The following is a 14,525-nucleotide window of genomic DNA, read 5'->3' as shown; positions in this document are numbered from 1 at the left end:
TTAATAGGAAGGAAGAGACTAAATGGATGGCAAGTAATGGCTGGTCGTCTCAACCGATGAATGCACCATTATATCTGTGTATTACATGTGTTTATTAAATGCATAATAGCAATGTTAAAAGTATGTGTTAAAAGATCTGTGAAGCTGTTTTGAGAAAATGCTTTGAAATTCAAATCAGATTCACACTTTGTCAAATCTAATCACAATTTCTGTTATTTTTCTGATTTAAAATTAAGATTTGTATCTCATTCAACAGTTGGAAAACGGTTTATGTATACATGAAAAAGATTTACTATATGTATATATCAAAGATATATGAACATCCTTCATTAAGAAACACTGTGTAACAAGTCACCGAGCAATTAAAAACCCATGGGTCTTCTATTAATTTTCTGAACACAATATCACACGGTTATTTGTATCGTCTGGTAGGTTTCCGATATTACTTTTCGACGATTCAAATTGTGTATTTCTTTTTTCTAGTGAGAGGTGATCTGCTTGGTTCCTGATGTCGCACTGCTGAATTAAGTTGATTAACCTCTGGCTAAATGGTTTTACATCCTCTGATGAATGAGTCTGTCCAGGATGGCAGGATTTTAATCAAGCAATCCTGTCATTTACTGTATCTTATCGAGGCGGTTGGAAGTTTGACACGAAAGCTTCTCAGGTACCACTGTTCTGTTTACACCATGATTTACTCTAATGTCGTAGAGCTGTTATGCACACACAATTTCTTTCCATAGCTCAATGGTGGAAACTGCAGGTCTTTTCTGTGTTCACGAAGCTCTGAAGTCCGTGTTTCAGCATTAGTCGTCTTTTTCCTATAATCAAGAAATTCATAAAGTAAAACAAAATAACTAGATCATTGCTATGAATCAGATTTGTATACATCTGAATCATATGCATTTATCATTGCATGTTTATTTGTGTTTATGAAAATGGGTTTTAAGTGAAATAGTGTGAACCTGTTTTTGGCCTTATCACGCATTACTGATAGACATTTTGTAATCATTTAATTGAGTGTTTTCTGGAATATATGTATACATCTTATTTAACATATATATAAACAATATAGCATACAATCTTTTCTGGCAGGCCAGAATGTCAGCAGTCTTTAAAACTGAAGGACTCTAAAGGAGTAATGTGCATGGCTATCCATTTATTGTTACGCTTCTGTTGTTGAATTGACATACAGCCATTAAATATGACAACTGAACCTGTTCGTGTATTAATCCATGATTTTCTAAAATGCAAATGAGGGAAAGGTATTACATTTTCTGCTGAAATTCTTAATGACAGCTGTATTAGCAGGGAAGGCAGAGGTACAAGTTAGCTCAACTCTGATAAGAAAAGATCAATAATGAGATTGAGTGATCTGTTTATTTGACCTTGGACCAGCCAACACATGTTGTGAGGATACGAACAGCTAAACCAGGGGAGTTAATACTTAAATATAAAAGTTAAAACAATTAACTAAAACACTTTAATTCTGTCTCTGATGCCATACGACATGACCAGGTGTTTACATAAGAATGGAAGACAATCTTTCCTTTTTTTATACGATAACTTTATTACACCATAATCAAAGACAATATACACACAGGATTTATACTTTCAGGTTGACACGATCATGGTATTTAAAGTAGGGATCATCAAGGTACCAGTTTCTTCTCTTCCAGAATGGACCGGTCATTTTATCCAGCATCTTGCTCTGCGTCTTGTTACAGAAGACATGCTGCCTCAATCTGTACCGTCTGGCAGGCATCTTCTTCCATAGTTTCTTCTTGTATCCGGCCTATTTAATGAAAGAAAGTAGGGAAAATGTTATTATATTTGTATATATACATTATGTAATTATCCTCTTGTTTTAGGAGAATAACGCATTGATTTTGGCACAGTATTCGTTTTTTGATATGTCCACTGCAGAAACTATGATTCATCTTGTACCTGCCGTCTGACCCAGAGACCACAATGGAGCCTCAGGAACCGCTTCACCACGGACCTCACGGTCTTCTTCTTTCCTTTACGCAGCCCAAAGTAGGTCAGTGTTCGGCATTGCTGCAGACCCAAACTAGGAAGCAGAGGTGTGACACTGAAAAGATTGGAAAGAAATACCATTTATTTACATAGTTCAAATCACTTCGGGTGTCAGCACACAACCATTCAGTGTGGTGATGTCCTTTGTAGGACAGTGTTTACCGTTGCAAAATGCCAACTTGGGTTGGAAGACATGAATGAGAAGCCCTGATAGTAGCGGCAGCAAATATCGGAGATGTCTGGGGTCGCGTTAGGGTAGAAAACTGTCCAATCTTGGCTGCCCTGGCGCAGGTCATCAGAGGTCTCAGCAGGCCTATGCAACACAGGTTTATTTAAGTAGCACATATAAAGTAAAATAAAGCAGATCTTTACTATGGATCGGAAGGATGGAACTGATTTTAGGAAACTAGGGAATTTTAGGAAACCTGGAAAGTAACACTACAAATTAATTAATATTGACAGGACATGGTATTGAGGGTTGCATGCATTAGCTTTGTAGCTGCATAGCTAAAACATGTGATAAGGTAAATGACAGCGATAGCCTCTTTAGTTGCTTGTATTATTTTATAAATGTCGAAATGCATTGGACTCGTTTTATTATGAAAGCTCCCAAAGAACATATACATTTTGAGAAATACGTACCGGGGACCTTCCTCACCAAGGCCGCCGCCATGTTTATTCTATGCTTACTACGGGAAGCTCAAAGGACAAGCTGCACGGTTTTGTTAAAATGTTTAGTGCGCTCGTCATCATCATCATCAATCCTTTATTTAACCAGATTGGAACTTCATTGAGATTAAAATCTCTTTTACGAGAATGACCTGGCCAAGAAGGCAGCACCATGATAAAATAAACAGTCACATAAATTCTCACAAACCACACTCAGCACCAGTCAATGTATAGTACAAGATGAGGGACACAACTATGTATGTGAAATAATAATATGACTATTTAAAATGATGATAATAATAATAATAATAATAATAATAATAATAATAATAATAATAATATCTCCCCTGTCCTTTAGCATTGCTTTGAATTCTCCTAGGTAACCTGTGACAGCTTCAGGTCCTTTTGTACAGTGTTCCTGGCAGAGGGCGCAGCATATTAAAAGGCCTTTTTCCCTAACTCAGTTCTAGCCCAGGGTAACAACATCTGTAACACATCACTAGAGCGCAAACCATTTGCATACATGTATACACATAAATAAGAGGGGACCAGTCCAATGAGACACTTATAGATAAAAAACAACCAGTGTGAGAGTCTGCGTACAGAGAGCGATGGATATTTTGCCGTGGCATAAAGGGTACAATGATGGACACGATTTCCACAGCCAGTTAAAAATCGCACAGAGGTAGACAGTATCCATTTTTTTTGAGGTACTGTTCTGGTGCGTTCATAAATAGCAGCTCGTCTAGAGGTCGAAATGATTTTCATGTAAGGCATTACATTGCTTTAAAGTATATAGCCTTTTTATTTATTTTTTATGAAAATATATTCGTATTGTAGTTGTAGTAGTTTAATTAAGATATTGCAAGATACACTTTATGTTTCAATGTGTAATTATTTGACATTCCAAAGACAATTTTGCGATAACAAACGCAGAAACAGCCCACCACAACCACATAGTGTCCTCTCTGTACAGTTTAATACCTTCTTTGTTCAACCGATAAACAGATTGCATAGTGCAAGTTAAACTGTGGTCCAGCCCGGGATGATAGCTTTGTAATTGTTTTCATTAAAACACACAAGCATCTTTTTAAATATGACAGATGACAAATACTAAACAAAAAAAACATTCAACTTCAGGTACTGCAATCAAATGCATAAAAAATGACTTTGTACAACCAAAAGCTAACAACCAAAGCAGAAACACCAAATCTGCAGCGATGCGAGTGCAGTTAAACACATTAAATTAATTCAGAGAAACAAAGTGCTCAACATAAGACAGCGTTTGCAGACATAGAGAATGTCCTCATCAAACCGAGTCTAGACTCCTTCGCCTAAGATACAAAAAGGGATTGTTTCAATAATCTAATAAAATAACTACAGTGTCAGTCAACGAAACATTGACAATTTTCAGTAAAAAGTACCATAAAAGAATAATCTTCCACATAGTATTCAAATCAACAAAGCTAGGCGTTCAGGACATGTTCTTCATCCACAGCAGTGGCATAAGCAGATACAAACACAGCGCCTCCGTGTGGCCGTCTAGTGAGGACCGGAACATACGGGCGTCCCACCGGGACCACCGGGTGTTCATCACCAGCCAGCGTACATGGGTTCTGCGTCGCAGGGCATGCCGTGGTAGCGGCCCTGAGGACGTTCCTTGCGGAGCAGCGGGGCACGAGCGGCGGACAGCTCGCTGTCCGTGTCTCTCCGTCGACGGAGGAACAGCAGGATGACTAAGAGGAAGGCCACTGGGAACACATTGAACAGGGTTGGTTTTTTAAATCAGACACAAAACCCCCATCGTTTATTGAGGCGGGATGAGGCCCAGGAGGTAGAGCGGGTTTGTGTGTAACTGGAAGGTTGCTAGTTCGATCCCCGTCTCCCCCTCGCTGAATGTCGAGGTGTCCCTGAGCAAGACACCTCTGCCTAACTGCTCCCGACAAGCTGGTTGTCGCAAGCATGGTTGACACCGCCGTTGATGTGTGAATGTGTGCATGAATGGGTGAATGTTGAGTGGCTGGCCGCTGGTTAGAAAAGTTCTGGGTAAATGCTTTCTATTTACATGGGATTATTACTGGGATTAGTACTGCATTTTTTTGGACTTCTCCATTTTGTGTGGGTGAATGCCGTGTATATCTTATGCATATTAAAACAAAATCCTCTGGTTTAAGGACAAAGTATGGCACACATTCATGTTTTGTGCATTTCTTTTTTTAGATTTTTTGTCTGGGTCGGTATGCCATTTAGTAGATAATTTAGGCTTAGGTTTTTTTCCTTTTATCAATTTGTGGGAAAGGCTCTCCTTATATCAAAAACATTAGAGCCAGTATAACCAGTATAGGCAGTCATCCTATGCAAAACAAAAGATTCTGCCGGCAATTTCCGATTTTTTTTCACGCTACTCACCCCCTGCACCGATGACCAGCAGAGCGATGGTGACCGGGGCGAGCTCACATGTTTCCCCTGACTTGCGGAAGAACGTCTCCATGCAGTAGCTGGGGGAGCTGCTCCCCGCTGGACAGAAGGCGTCTTCCGGGCAGAGGATGGGGCTCACATCGGGACTCTAGTAAAAAGGACCAACTGTTGATGGCAGTCTGATGGCCACAGCATAGAGCTAACAAATACGTTGAGCACCCTCTAGTGTTGAATAGGAAAATGGCCGAAATCCAAAACATGTGACGTCAATAAACACCTAACCCTAAACACAATATTATATTTGCTATTATCTAAGCGGGTTAAGACTCACAGGACAGTAGTGGTTTTCAGGGCAGATGTCACAGTTCTCCCTGCCCCAGTGAATCTGGAAGAATCCACTGCTGCAGATTTGACACATCTTCTGATGAGCTGCCTTGTGCATGCCTGTCCAAAAAAACAAAACAAAACATTTAAATGTCTGAACCTCATGTGTGAGTCCCCTTGGCCTTTATCACTGGGGAAAGAATCTACAGTTAAACATATTTGACAGCTGTTAACAATAATACGGTCTGCTGCTATATCGTTTTTAAAAATAAAATCCACACAGTTACCTGGCCGACATTGAGTGCAATCCTTTGAGGCCAACAGAAGGGATTCTGTGCCGACAGGACAGACAGGGCACTCTGCACAGTTAGAGGAGCTATCGGAAGAGGAAGTGTAAAATAAAGTTAGATTGGAACGGGTATTTCAGATTAGACTATGAAGTACAGGGCAGCGACTGTTGTGAGATAAAGGAGCTGCTGGAAACAAGAGCAGATACGCCTCTAACTAGCAGGAACAAAAAACTGAACTTTTCGATAGACAAGAAAATGTAATTAAGCTGCCTGCTGACTTAATGATTGTCTGAGCCAAAGCTATTTCTATTCTGTTGACCAGATGTTCCCAATTAAACTGGACAACAGACCACAGATAGACGTTCAAGAGTTTCGGGAATTTAAGGGAGAATTCCTGTCTCCCTGAAAGCTAACTTTTCATCAGTTGTTTTGATCTATCCATGGTTATATAAGCCCGATCTTAAATTATGTTTGGTTTGAATGTATCTTAGCCCTTCTAGACGAAGCAGGGGTTCAATTCAGCATACTGCCAACGTCGACATCCAACCCAAAATATCAGGAAAGCTAAATCCTCCTCAGCTTCCCTGAAGCACAACTTCTGACAGTATTTTGGTCTCCGCTGTATCCATGCAACCGCTTTGATTGTTATGTTCCAGGAAGCAGAACCATGAGCAATGGGCATGTGATGCGGTAGAAACAGAACTAATCATGGCAGACAGGCGGGGGGGTTAGTCCTCTGGGTAGCTTACTTGCAGAAGGTTCCCTGAAGACACGGGTTACATGAGCTGGAAGCAGGCTGAGATGAGAAGAAGCCTGAAAAATATAAAACAGATCTGATTTGAATGTGTTGATTCTACTGAGGTCCCCAGCCACCGATGTGCGCATCAGTCGGGGTCAGGAGAACGGGAGATCGTATTAATCGATCGTTACGTTTTAGATAGAAATATGATGCATGCATCGACGTCATCATAATCCTACACTATGAATCATCCATCTTTTGTTAACCATTTGCTTTCCTCACCTTTTCTCTACGGACCAAATTGATTCACTGATTATAATTTTATTAAACATTGAGAAGTAAAAATACATTCCATTTAACCTTTCATTTAAAAGGGTGATGCATGGTTAATGCATTGGATGATAAGCAGACTCCAATGCAAACAGTATCCCATATTGTAGCCATAGTGGGTCTACGGGGTGCTGCTGGGGCCCAGACCTGGGGTGCAGCTCCGGCAGGAGTCCGCCCCGGTGGTGTTGCCAGCAGAACCGCGCGGGCAGGGCTGGCAGGTGGAGCCACCCGTCACGCTTCCAGAACCAGACGACAAAGGACAGGAAGTGTGTTGTTAGCGTCATCACAGGAGGCAGAGCATCCTTATCTTATCCTAGCTGTTGTAGACGGGGAAGGGATTAACCTAGCAGTTGTTAGTGCTTGGCACGTGTTTCTATGAATATCTTTAATCTACCCGACAGCGAAATATGGTGGCATATTTTTCTTCTGATAAATGTACTTATTATAAGTAGCTTTGGATAAAAGGGGCTGCTAAAGGCCCTAGATATAAATGTCAGAGTACAGTTAAACAATTCACAGATCAGTGGTTAATAAATAGATACATTCTCAGTTTTTGGAGCAATAATGACTCCATTTTTGTGCGTATTTGCGACGTGTATATTAGATGAATATGGGACATATGTTTGAGGTAGGCGGTTACTTTGAGAAGAAGCCCAGCCCACAGGGCAGACACTGCTGCCGGCCAGCCAGCGGCTGAAAGAAGCCTCTGGCACACAGGAGACAGGCCCCAGGGAACAGGCAGGACCCCGGGTCTGGACAACAGGAGCACATCAGGGTCCCTGGAAACAACCACAGGGCCGTGAGCTTCACCACCTCAGCTACTACCTCACTGCCTGCCTTCCTCAGAATCAGCAATCTTTATGTATTTGTGTGATTTGCCATACGGCTAGGCTACGTCGCAAACATCAGGACAGGGTTTTAAGTCAACAGGGCTGCACCTGTTTCAAGTGAGCGTTCATCGGGCCCAGACAATCCCTGGGTTACGAAGACATGAGACAGCGACAGCTGATAAGACTGACAGTGACAGGGCTCTATCGGCAGGGCTCTTTTGTTAGGGCTGTATTGGCAGAGCTCTATTTGCGGGGCTATATTGACAGGACACTATTAAGAGGGCTCTATTGACAGGGCTCACTCAACGGGGCTCCTTTGACAGGCTCTATTGACGGTGTTGGTGTTTATTGGAGAGTTATTCTAAAATGTTGTACTGTAAGCTTAGCACAGTTGCACATTTTGGCACAATCCTGCTCCCTAATGTGCACCTCCTTTATGCCCTCAAATAACAGAAACGTTTGTTTCTGTTTGCTTGGAAGCCATGATCTCTCAGCAACCATCTCATGAATGATACCAAGAGCTAAATTGAATTACCTAACATGTTGAATTCAGTTGATAAAGTGATACACAACACAGGGTTTCAAAGACATATATGATATAGGACTGTCCAATAGAGCTGGGTAAAAATGGGATGTCATTTGCAAGCATCCACAACACTTGGGAAGGTTAGCCACCAGTCCCAGCCGCTGAACCTCACCGTTGTCATAGTGGGACCCTGGAACACAGACCTCGCAGGTCGAGGTGTTGAGACCAGTGCAGCTCGGGGGGAGGGTGCTGAGCATCATGGGAGTTGCAGTCACATCAGTCGTGTTCTCACTGATGGCTGTGGTGCTCACCACGGCTGGAGCGAGTGTTGTCTGGGATACCACCATGCCTGAGAAAAAAGTGAATGTTTTTTATTTAGTTAAATTTCTTACTAGTGATGTCGCATACATTAGAACATTGTATGAACGTTGGCTCAAAACAAACCCAGCTTCTTAATTGACAATCTCAAGGAGATGTGAAACAGAAGGTATTCTGATTCAAGGCAGATGCGTCTCCTGACTAGTCGAGATGTGCCCCGTGATACCGAGAAGCATTTGGCATGGAATGCCTTTGTGTATTTTAACGTTTTGTACCAGTTCAACGTCTTAAAAACATTTTATACACCTAGTTAGTTGGAGAAAAACGAACAAGCCAGTGGCTGATCTGCACAGATGCAATATTGTGGTAATCACATTAACTGCTTAACTGCTTGGTCGAGTAAGTGCTGACCTCTTCAAGAAATGTAATTATTCAGAATGAGGGGTCATATGATTCCTCTAGTTCGGCTCTGCCTTGGTGCATATTGTTTCTCAAGCAGCTCAACGTAATCCTTTGTTTGGGGAAACTTATTTAAAATGGTAAGAAAAAGTATGTTAAGACATCAGTAGGCTATTAGAAAATAAACATAAATCTATGATTTACCTTAAGTTTAATTATAAATCCCATTTATGTATAGAAATAAGATTTATTTAAACTTGCTTTAAGCCTTCTTATAAAAAAAGACATTTGTAACCATTGTTAAATAACGTGACAACACGCTGACAAATGTATCAATTAAATAAATAGACGATCCAGTGACCACTTTTGAACTGTGTCATCACTGAACTGAACCCAATAACTTAACATAACTCAAAATAACAACGTACCTAGAAGGCAGGCGGCAGCAATCGTGGTCAAGATTCCCCAACATTCCATGCTCCGGCTAGTAGAAGTTGAACCGCCAGACGATGTTATAGAATTTCATCCCTGACAATATGCCTGTACTTTACAGAGGTGGTTGGTGAATCAGGACTGAATCCGAACCGGGCGAGCGCTCTCATCGGTGTCATATGACAACATGTACATCATGTGATTTTACTTAGGCGAGGACTGAGCAGGAAGAGAGCAGAATGGGCTGGATGGTGACAGGAATGTATTTACATCTTACAGACAGCAGGGGCACTATAGGTGACAAACAATGATAACATGCGACACATAATCTGTTGGGCCTCATACAAATACAGAAACAAAATGATTTCTTAATTCCTGATAACTGATACTAATACAACTATAACAACATAATAACAATAACATTGAACTCAAATAGCAGGGAAAACGTCCATGCTGTTTTTTTATTCATTTCATTTGATGTGCATCTTCTGTAACTGCCGCTCTAAGCTTCTCTCTAGCTCAGCCCAGCGTTCTTCCTCCGGTTTTTCCTGGAAAAGTTTTGACAGTTAAAATAATGAACGGACAACACTGAGCTGTTAATGGCACGATACACTGGAAACAAAGTACAACTCTACATCCAACTCAATAAAAGTGTGCTGCTCTACATGCTGATGGGTTTCATCGTCACCTGCTGTTGTTTGCTATTCCTCACGTTAGACGCCCCCTCGGTCACTTTTGTCCTGACGCCCGCACTCGGTCTCAGCCTCTGCCGTTCCTTCTGTTTCTCCTGCAGGACCTTCTGCAGCGCCCGCACCCTCTCATCCTCGAGCACCGTCTGCTGCAGAGCACTCAGTCTCGACATCTTCTCCTTCTTCTCCTCCTTCCTGCCATCCATTTACATTGACATTTACACTTAGGGCATTTAGTACAATTGTCAGGAGGAGAAACAATGTATCGCCATTCATCCGACAAACATACCTACCAAAGAAAATGTACGCTTTTTTTGTACTTTTTCTCAGTTAACACATCACTTTAATACTGAAAATACTTTAATGCTTGAATAACGCTGCCAATAAACCTTTCTTACGTTCGCACAAAATCGGGTCACAATTGTTGCATTCAATGTGGCTTAGGGCTTAGCTGGGTCCCTCTCAAAGGGAGTAGACCTGCCCCGTGGCTCCGCTCAGTGTGGCTCTGCGTCCGCCCTGACCTGAGGGAGGTGGCCTGCGCCAGGGCCTTGCTGTGGAGGTCGATGGCCTCCAGGTGCTCCTGCAGCAGCTGCTCCTTGTCCCGCTTCTCCCCCAGGATCCGCTCCCGTCTCTGGCCCCGCTCGCGGCCCTCGGCCTCCCTCTGGAGGGACAGCCGCGCCCTCAGCTCCGCCGGGGACATCTCCCCCAGCAGGCCGTGGCCCGCCGTCTGGGTGAACGACCACAGAGAGCAGAGGGCTCGTACGTCGGGTCTGTTCCGGTGTCTGGCGTGGGACTGAAATGAAGTTTGACTCACCTCCGTCTCGTCCACAAACTTGCGTCTGATGGGACGCACAGACTCTATGGCTCGGGTCTCCTGGATGAGGTTGAACTGCCTGAAGAGCTCCTCCTGCTCCTCCTCCATCGCCTGACGGAGGAGCTCCTGCTTCTGCTGCGAGACTTCTTTCACTGCGCGGGGTCGACGACCGAAACAAGAAGTTTGTTTACGGCGAGGTGTGGAGGACAGGAGGGGAGAGGTGCTGGTCTGGGTCGGGGCGGAGCGGAAGGACTCACCGATGTCCTGCTTCTTCTCCTGCAGTCTTGCCATGGCCGCCTTGGAGTTCTTGTGTCCGTCGGACACCGCCCGCCTCAGCTCCCTGGTCTCCTTCTCCTCCCGCAGCCTCCTCTCGGCCTGTTTCTGCATCAGCTGGGTGGACTGGGATTTGAGAAGCAGCGAATCATCGGTGACGTCGCTCGCTCGGGGAGTGGGGAGGGGGCGGCAGGCATAAACAGGACCGGCCGAGCGTGGTTCGGTGGTTTCACGTTTACATCCCGTCGTTAAGCGCTTTCTGCCCCTTTCATCCAAAGACTCTGGGATGATGCTGGATAACGATGATAACGGCCAAATACAGACCGGACCAAAATGCTGTAACAGCAAACTTGGTGAACCGTAGAAAAGAGAAATCATGCAAGTGTGTACACGGTGTAGAGTATAGAGATGATCTCGGCACATCAGGACATTACCTTTGCCAAAACTCTTCCCCGGGCTAACAAACATTTGATGTATCTGAAAGATTCTACAATTTACAACGGGAACTATGTGATTGGAAAGGAAACTAAAGGTAAATGCAATTAATCACCCAGATGCAAAAGAGTTGCTTGCAATACTCCGGCAGCCCTTCAAGTATGCAGAGTGCAGGGAGGCTTCGTCGGGGTGCAGGTTGGAAGGAGCCCGGACCCACCTCTTCTTTCTGGAGCTGGGCGGTCCTCTGGTTGCGCTCCATGAGGTGGCCGCGGGCCGTGGCCCCCTTGGTGTGGCTGATGCGTCCCTCCAGGCGCCGGCACTCCAGCTGGGCCTGCTGCCCCTGGAGGTCCCGATCCTGCATCTCCTTCTGCCAGCGCAGGAAGGAGGAGGGCTCATGCTGCCCCTCCACCAGGCGCTCCAGTCTGGGGTGGAGGCACACACACACGCATAGACGCACACAAGCACATACACGCGCACATGCATTAACTCACACGCGCACATACACACGCACCCAGACGCGCGCACACATACACATACACATGGACACATGTACAAGCACATGCCCGAGCACACGCGCACACACACACACACACACATACAGATAAAGATACACATGCACACACATGCATGCACGCAGACACACACAGACATGCACACACGCACACATACACACACACGTACATAAGCATACAAAATCCAAACATCAGGCTTAAAAAAAGTTCAAAATAAAAACTGTCTCAACATGTAATAAATCACTTTTTCTTATGACAGTACAATCAATTCTAATGGCAGGACATTTGGCCATTCATGAGCAGGTACAGGTAGGGGACAAGGTAAAGAGATCTCAATTCGAGGTTGATGGTTACTGAACCAGCCTGGTAACTGTTGTGGGTTTGAGTGACGGCTCTTTTGGTTTCAGTGGTAACTAGTGCCATCATGGGCTTCACCTTTTCAGCTCCTGCTCCACTTTGTGGTTGTACAGGGCTGCTCTCCGCAAGATGGCTGTGTTGTTGAGCTTCATAGGGTAGTTGTTAGTCTGCAAAGGAGCCAAGACAAGGACGCACACACACACACATGCACGCACGCACACACACACATACACAAACACACGCGCACACACACACACACACACACACACACACACACACACACACACACACACACACACACACAATAGATTCATTCATCATTCTCTAAAAATAAAAATATTATGCCAACAAGTCCCAACATAATAGAATAAATAGGAGTTGATAACTAACATACAGCAAACCCTCATACCTCTGTAACTTCGTTTAGAGCCCTGTAAGTACTATTTGGAACCTAGAGATGAAAAGATATATGAAAAATATATATTCACTCAAGAAAAAATTACAGCATTTTAGCCATTTTGTTTTGCATCAGAGTTGAAGGGATGGATAGATGGATGGATGGAATTTTGGATGGAAAGATACTTGAAACATCGTGGATGGGATATTAAGGACGTAAGTAAATCCGACTTGCAGGTGGGTGTTTTTCTTGTTGTGGAATGGGCTCCGGCATCGGCAGAGCCCGGGGCTTTGGCTGGGTAAGGCAGAACTCCTGAGGCACCGTGGTTCTCGCCGCAGCACTCTTCGCCTGACCCTTGCAGGACATTTCAACGCTAAGCTTTTCCATAAGGACGTCGATCTCCGGGCACCACCTAGTGGTCGGAAAATATATATTTATGTATTAATGTTTTCATTAAAAAACAACAACGATTGATACGCATTCATTGAGAACGGCTATACTGCAGAGCACTTCGACTTTTCTTCACCTTAGCAATGGCGTAATCCAGTTGGTTTCTACATGAGCAGCGTCATAAATCTGAATCCACTCCCCTTGGATCCAGGTAGTTAGGTTTGTGACATTGAAGAAGAAACTCACGAGCTTCACCAAAGGAAACGAACGCAGTTAATGAGACAAGTTCAATAGCATATTGTCCTCATAGATGTAACTTTTTTAATGGGATTTATTTGTATTGCAACAGATTGTTTCAGACATTTTTTCTCACTTTCTGTATCTTTTTGAAGTCCAGAGATTTGATAATGTTTCCAAAGCGTTTGAGTCCCAGGTCATCCAGACAGAAGGTGGCCAGGTAACAGATAACTGTGGAATTACAAAACACATGGACACTCAGATAAACATGTCTGACAGTTTCGTCTACTTGTTGAAAACAATCTCAAAATGCTCTCAACTCACCAACAAACTGGCTTCGATCTCCTCTCCTTAAGCAGTGTCCATGCTGATCATAGAACCGTTTAACGACTACGTCCAGCAGCTTTTTAAATTCCATACAGCCCGAGAAAATGTCAAGGATGAACGTCTTATCCAGATCATTGATATTCTGAAATATAGGTTTATTATGGGTTATAGATTTGCTGTCATTTAAGGAGGTGTTACACACACGCACGCACGCGCGCGCACACACACACACACACACACACACACCCACACCCACACACACTCACTCACTCACTCACTCACTCACTCACACACACACACACACACACACACACACACAAACACGCACACGCACAAACAGATAAAGTACCTCCATAGCCTTTGTTGCATCTTCTATGAAGTAATCCAGACATTGTTTTCTAGGGTCAAAATTGTCAAGCAGCATAATCGCCTGCTTGACCAGAAGTCCACAATTTGAGGCCATTGTATTGGATCCGGCATCTATATCATGCGAACACACAGAACACAGAACATTCCCGAATTAAAAGGATCGTACATGACGAGATCAAAGCTGGTTCATTCTTACCTATATATTTGTGTCAAGACATTGGGGAGGTTATACCCACAGCACAAATCACCCATAAACTGGCTGTGTTGTTTAGACGTTGCCTAGCAACAAACAGATCGAAAAAAAAAAAACCTGACTGTCATCTGATTTTGTTCAAACAGCTTTTTTAATAACAAAGGAAACAGTCATTGATTATTTGAGATGTGTTTCAAAGCTTCTTTTTTTTAAACAGGAA

General features: G+C 43.5%; 3 protein-coding genes across 3 annotated transcripts; all 3 read right to left on the bottom strand.

Annotated features, from left to right (window-relative positions):
* Window positions 1–1,580: 1,580 nt before the first annotated feature.
* mrpl35 (mitochondrial ribosomal protein L35) lies at window positions 1,581–2,720 on the bottom strand. The gene is made up of 4 exons (XM_079752960.1): window positions 2,680–2,720; window positions 2,200–2,350; window positions 1,948–2,092; window positions 1,581–1,795 (listed from the first exon to the last, which is right to left on the bottom strand). The coding sequence occupies exons 1-4, from the start codon at window positions 2,708–2,710 to the stop codon at window positions 1,607–1,609; spliced, it is 516 nt and encodes a 171-aa protein (XP_079609086.1). The 5' UTR covers window positions 2,711–2,720; the 3' UTR covers window positions 1,581–1,606.
* Window positions 2,721–3,603: 883 nt separating this feature from the next.
* LOC307087166 (uncharacterized protein) lies at window positions 3,604–9,430 on the bottom strand. The gene is made up of 9 exons (XM_079752638.1): window positions 9,309–9,430; window positions 8,336–8,512; window positions 7,448–7,586; window positions 6,955–7,043; window positions 6,488–6,551; window positions 5,736–5,824; window positions 5,456–5,568; window positions 5,116–5,272; window positions 3,604–4,457 (listed from the first exon to the last, which is right to left on the bottom strand). Exons 1-9 carry the CDS (start codon window positions 9,355–9,357, stop codon window positions 4,300–4,302), a joined length of 1,035 nt encoding a protein of 344 aa, XP_079608764.1. The 5' UTR covers window positions 9,358–9,430; the 3' UTR covers window positions 3,604–4,299.
* Window positions 9,431–9,782: 352 nt separating this feature from the next.
* Window positions 9,783–14,242, bottom strand: cfap99 (cilia and flagella associated protein 99; the record flags this gene model as incomplete). The annotated part of the gene is made up of 13 exons (XM_079752972.1): window positions 14,093–14,242; window positions 13,741–13,885; window positions 13,553–13,647; window positions 13,316–13,428; window positions 13,024–13,201; window positions 12,802–12,843; window positions 12,471–12,559; window positions 11,741–11,945; window positions 11,073–11,214; window positions 10,816–10,967; window positions 10,523–10,728; window positions 10,001–10,196; window positions 9,783–9,860 (listed from the first exon to the last, which is right to left on the bottom strand). Exons 1-13 carry the CDS (start codon window positions 14,204–14,206, stop codon window positions 9,783–9,785), a joined length of 1,755 nt encoding a protein of 584 aa, XP_079609098.1. The 5' UTR covers window positions 14,207–14,242.
* Between the last annotated feature and the right edge of the window lie 283 nt (window positions 14,243–14,525).

This window comes from Pollachius pollachius, assembly GCF_949987615.1.
Source record: "Pollachius pollachius genome assembly, chromosome: 15".
NCBI lineage: Eukaryota > Metazoa > Chordata > Actinopteri > Gadiformes > Gadidae > Pollachius > Pollachius pollachius.
The sequence above is the reverse complement of the archived record's forward strand: the minus strand, read 5'-3'. Positions and strand labels throughout refer to the sequence as shown.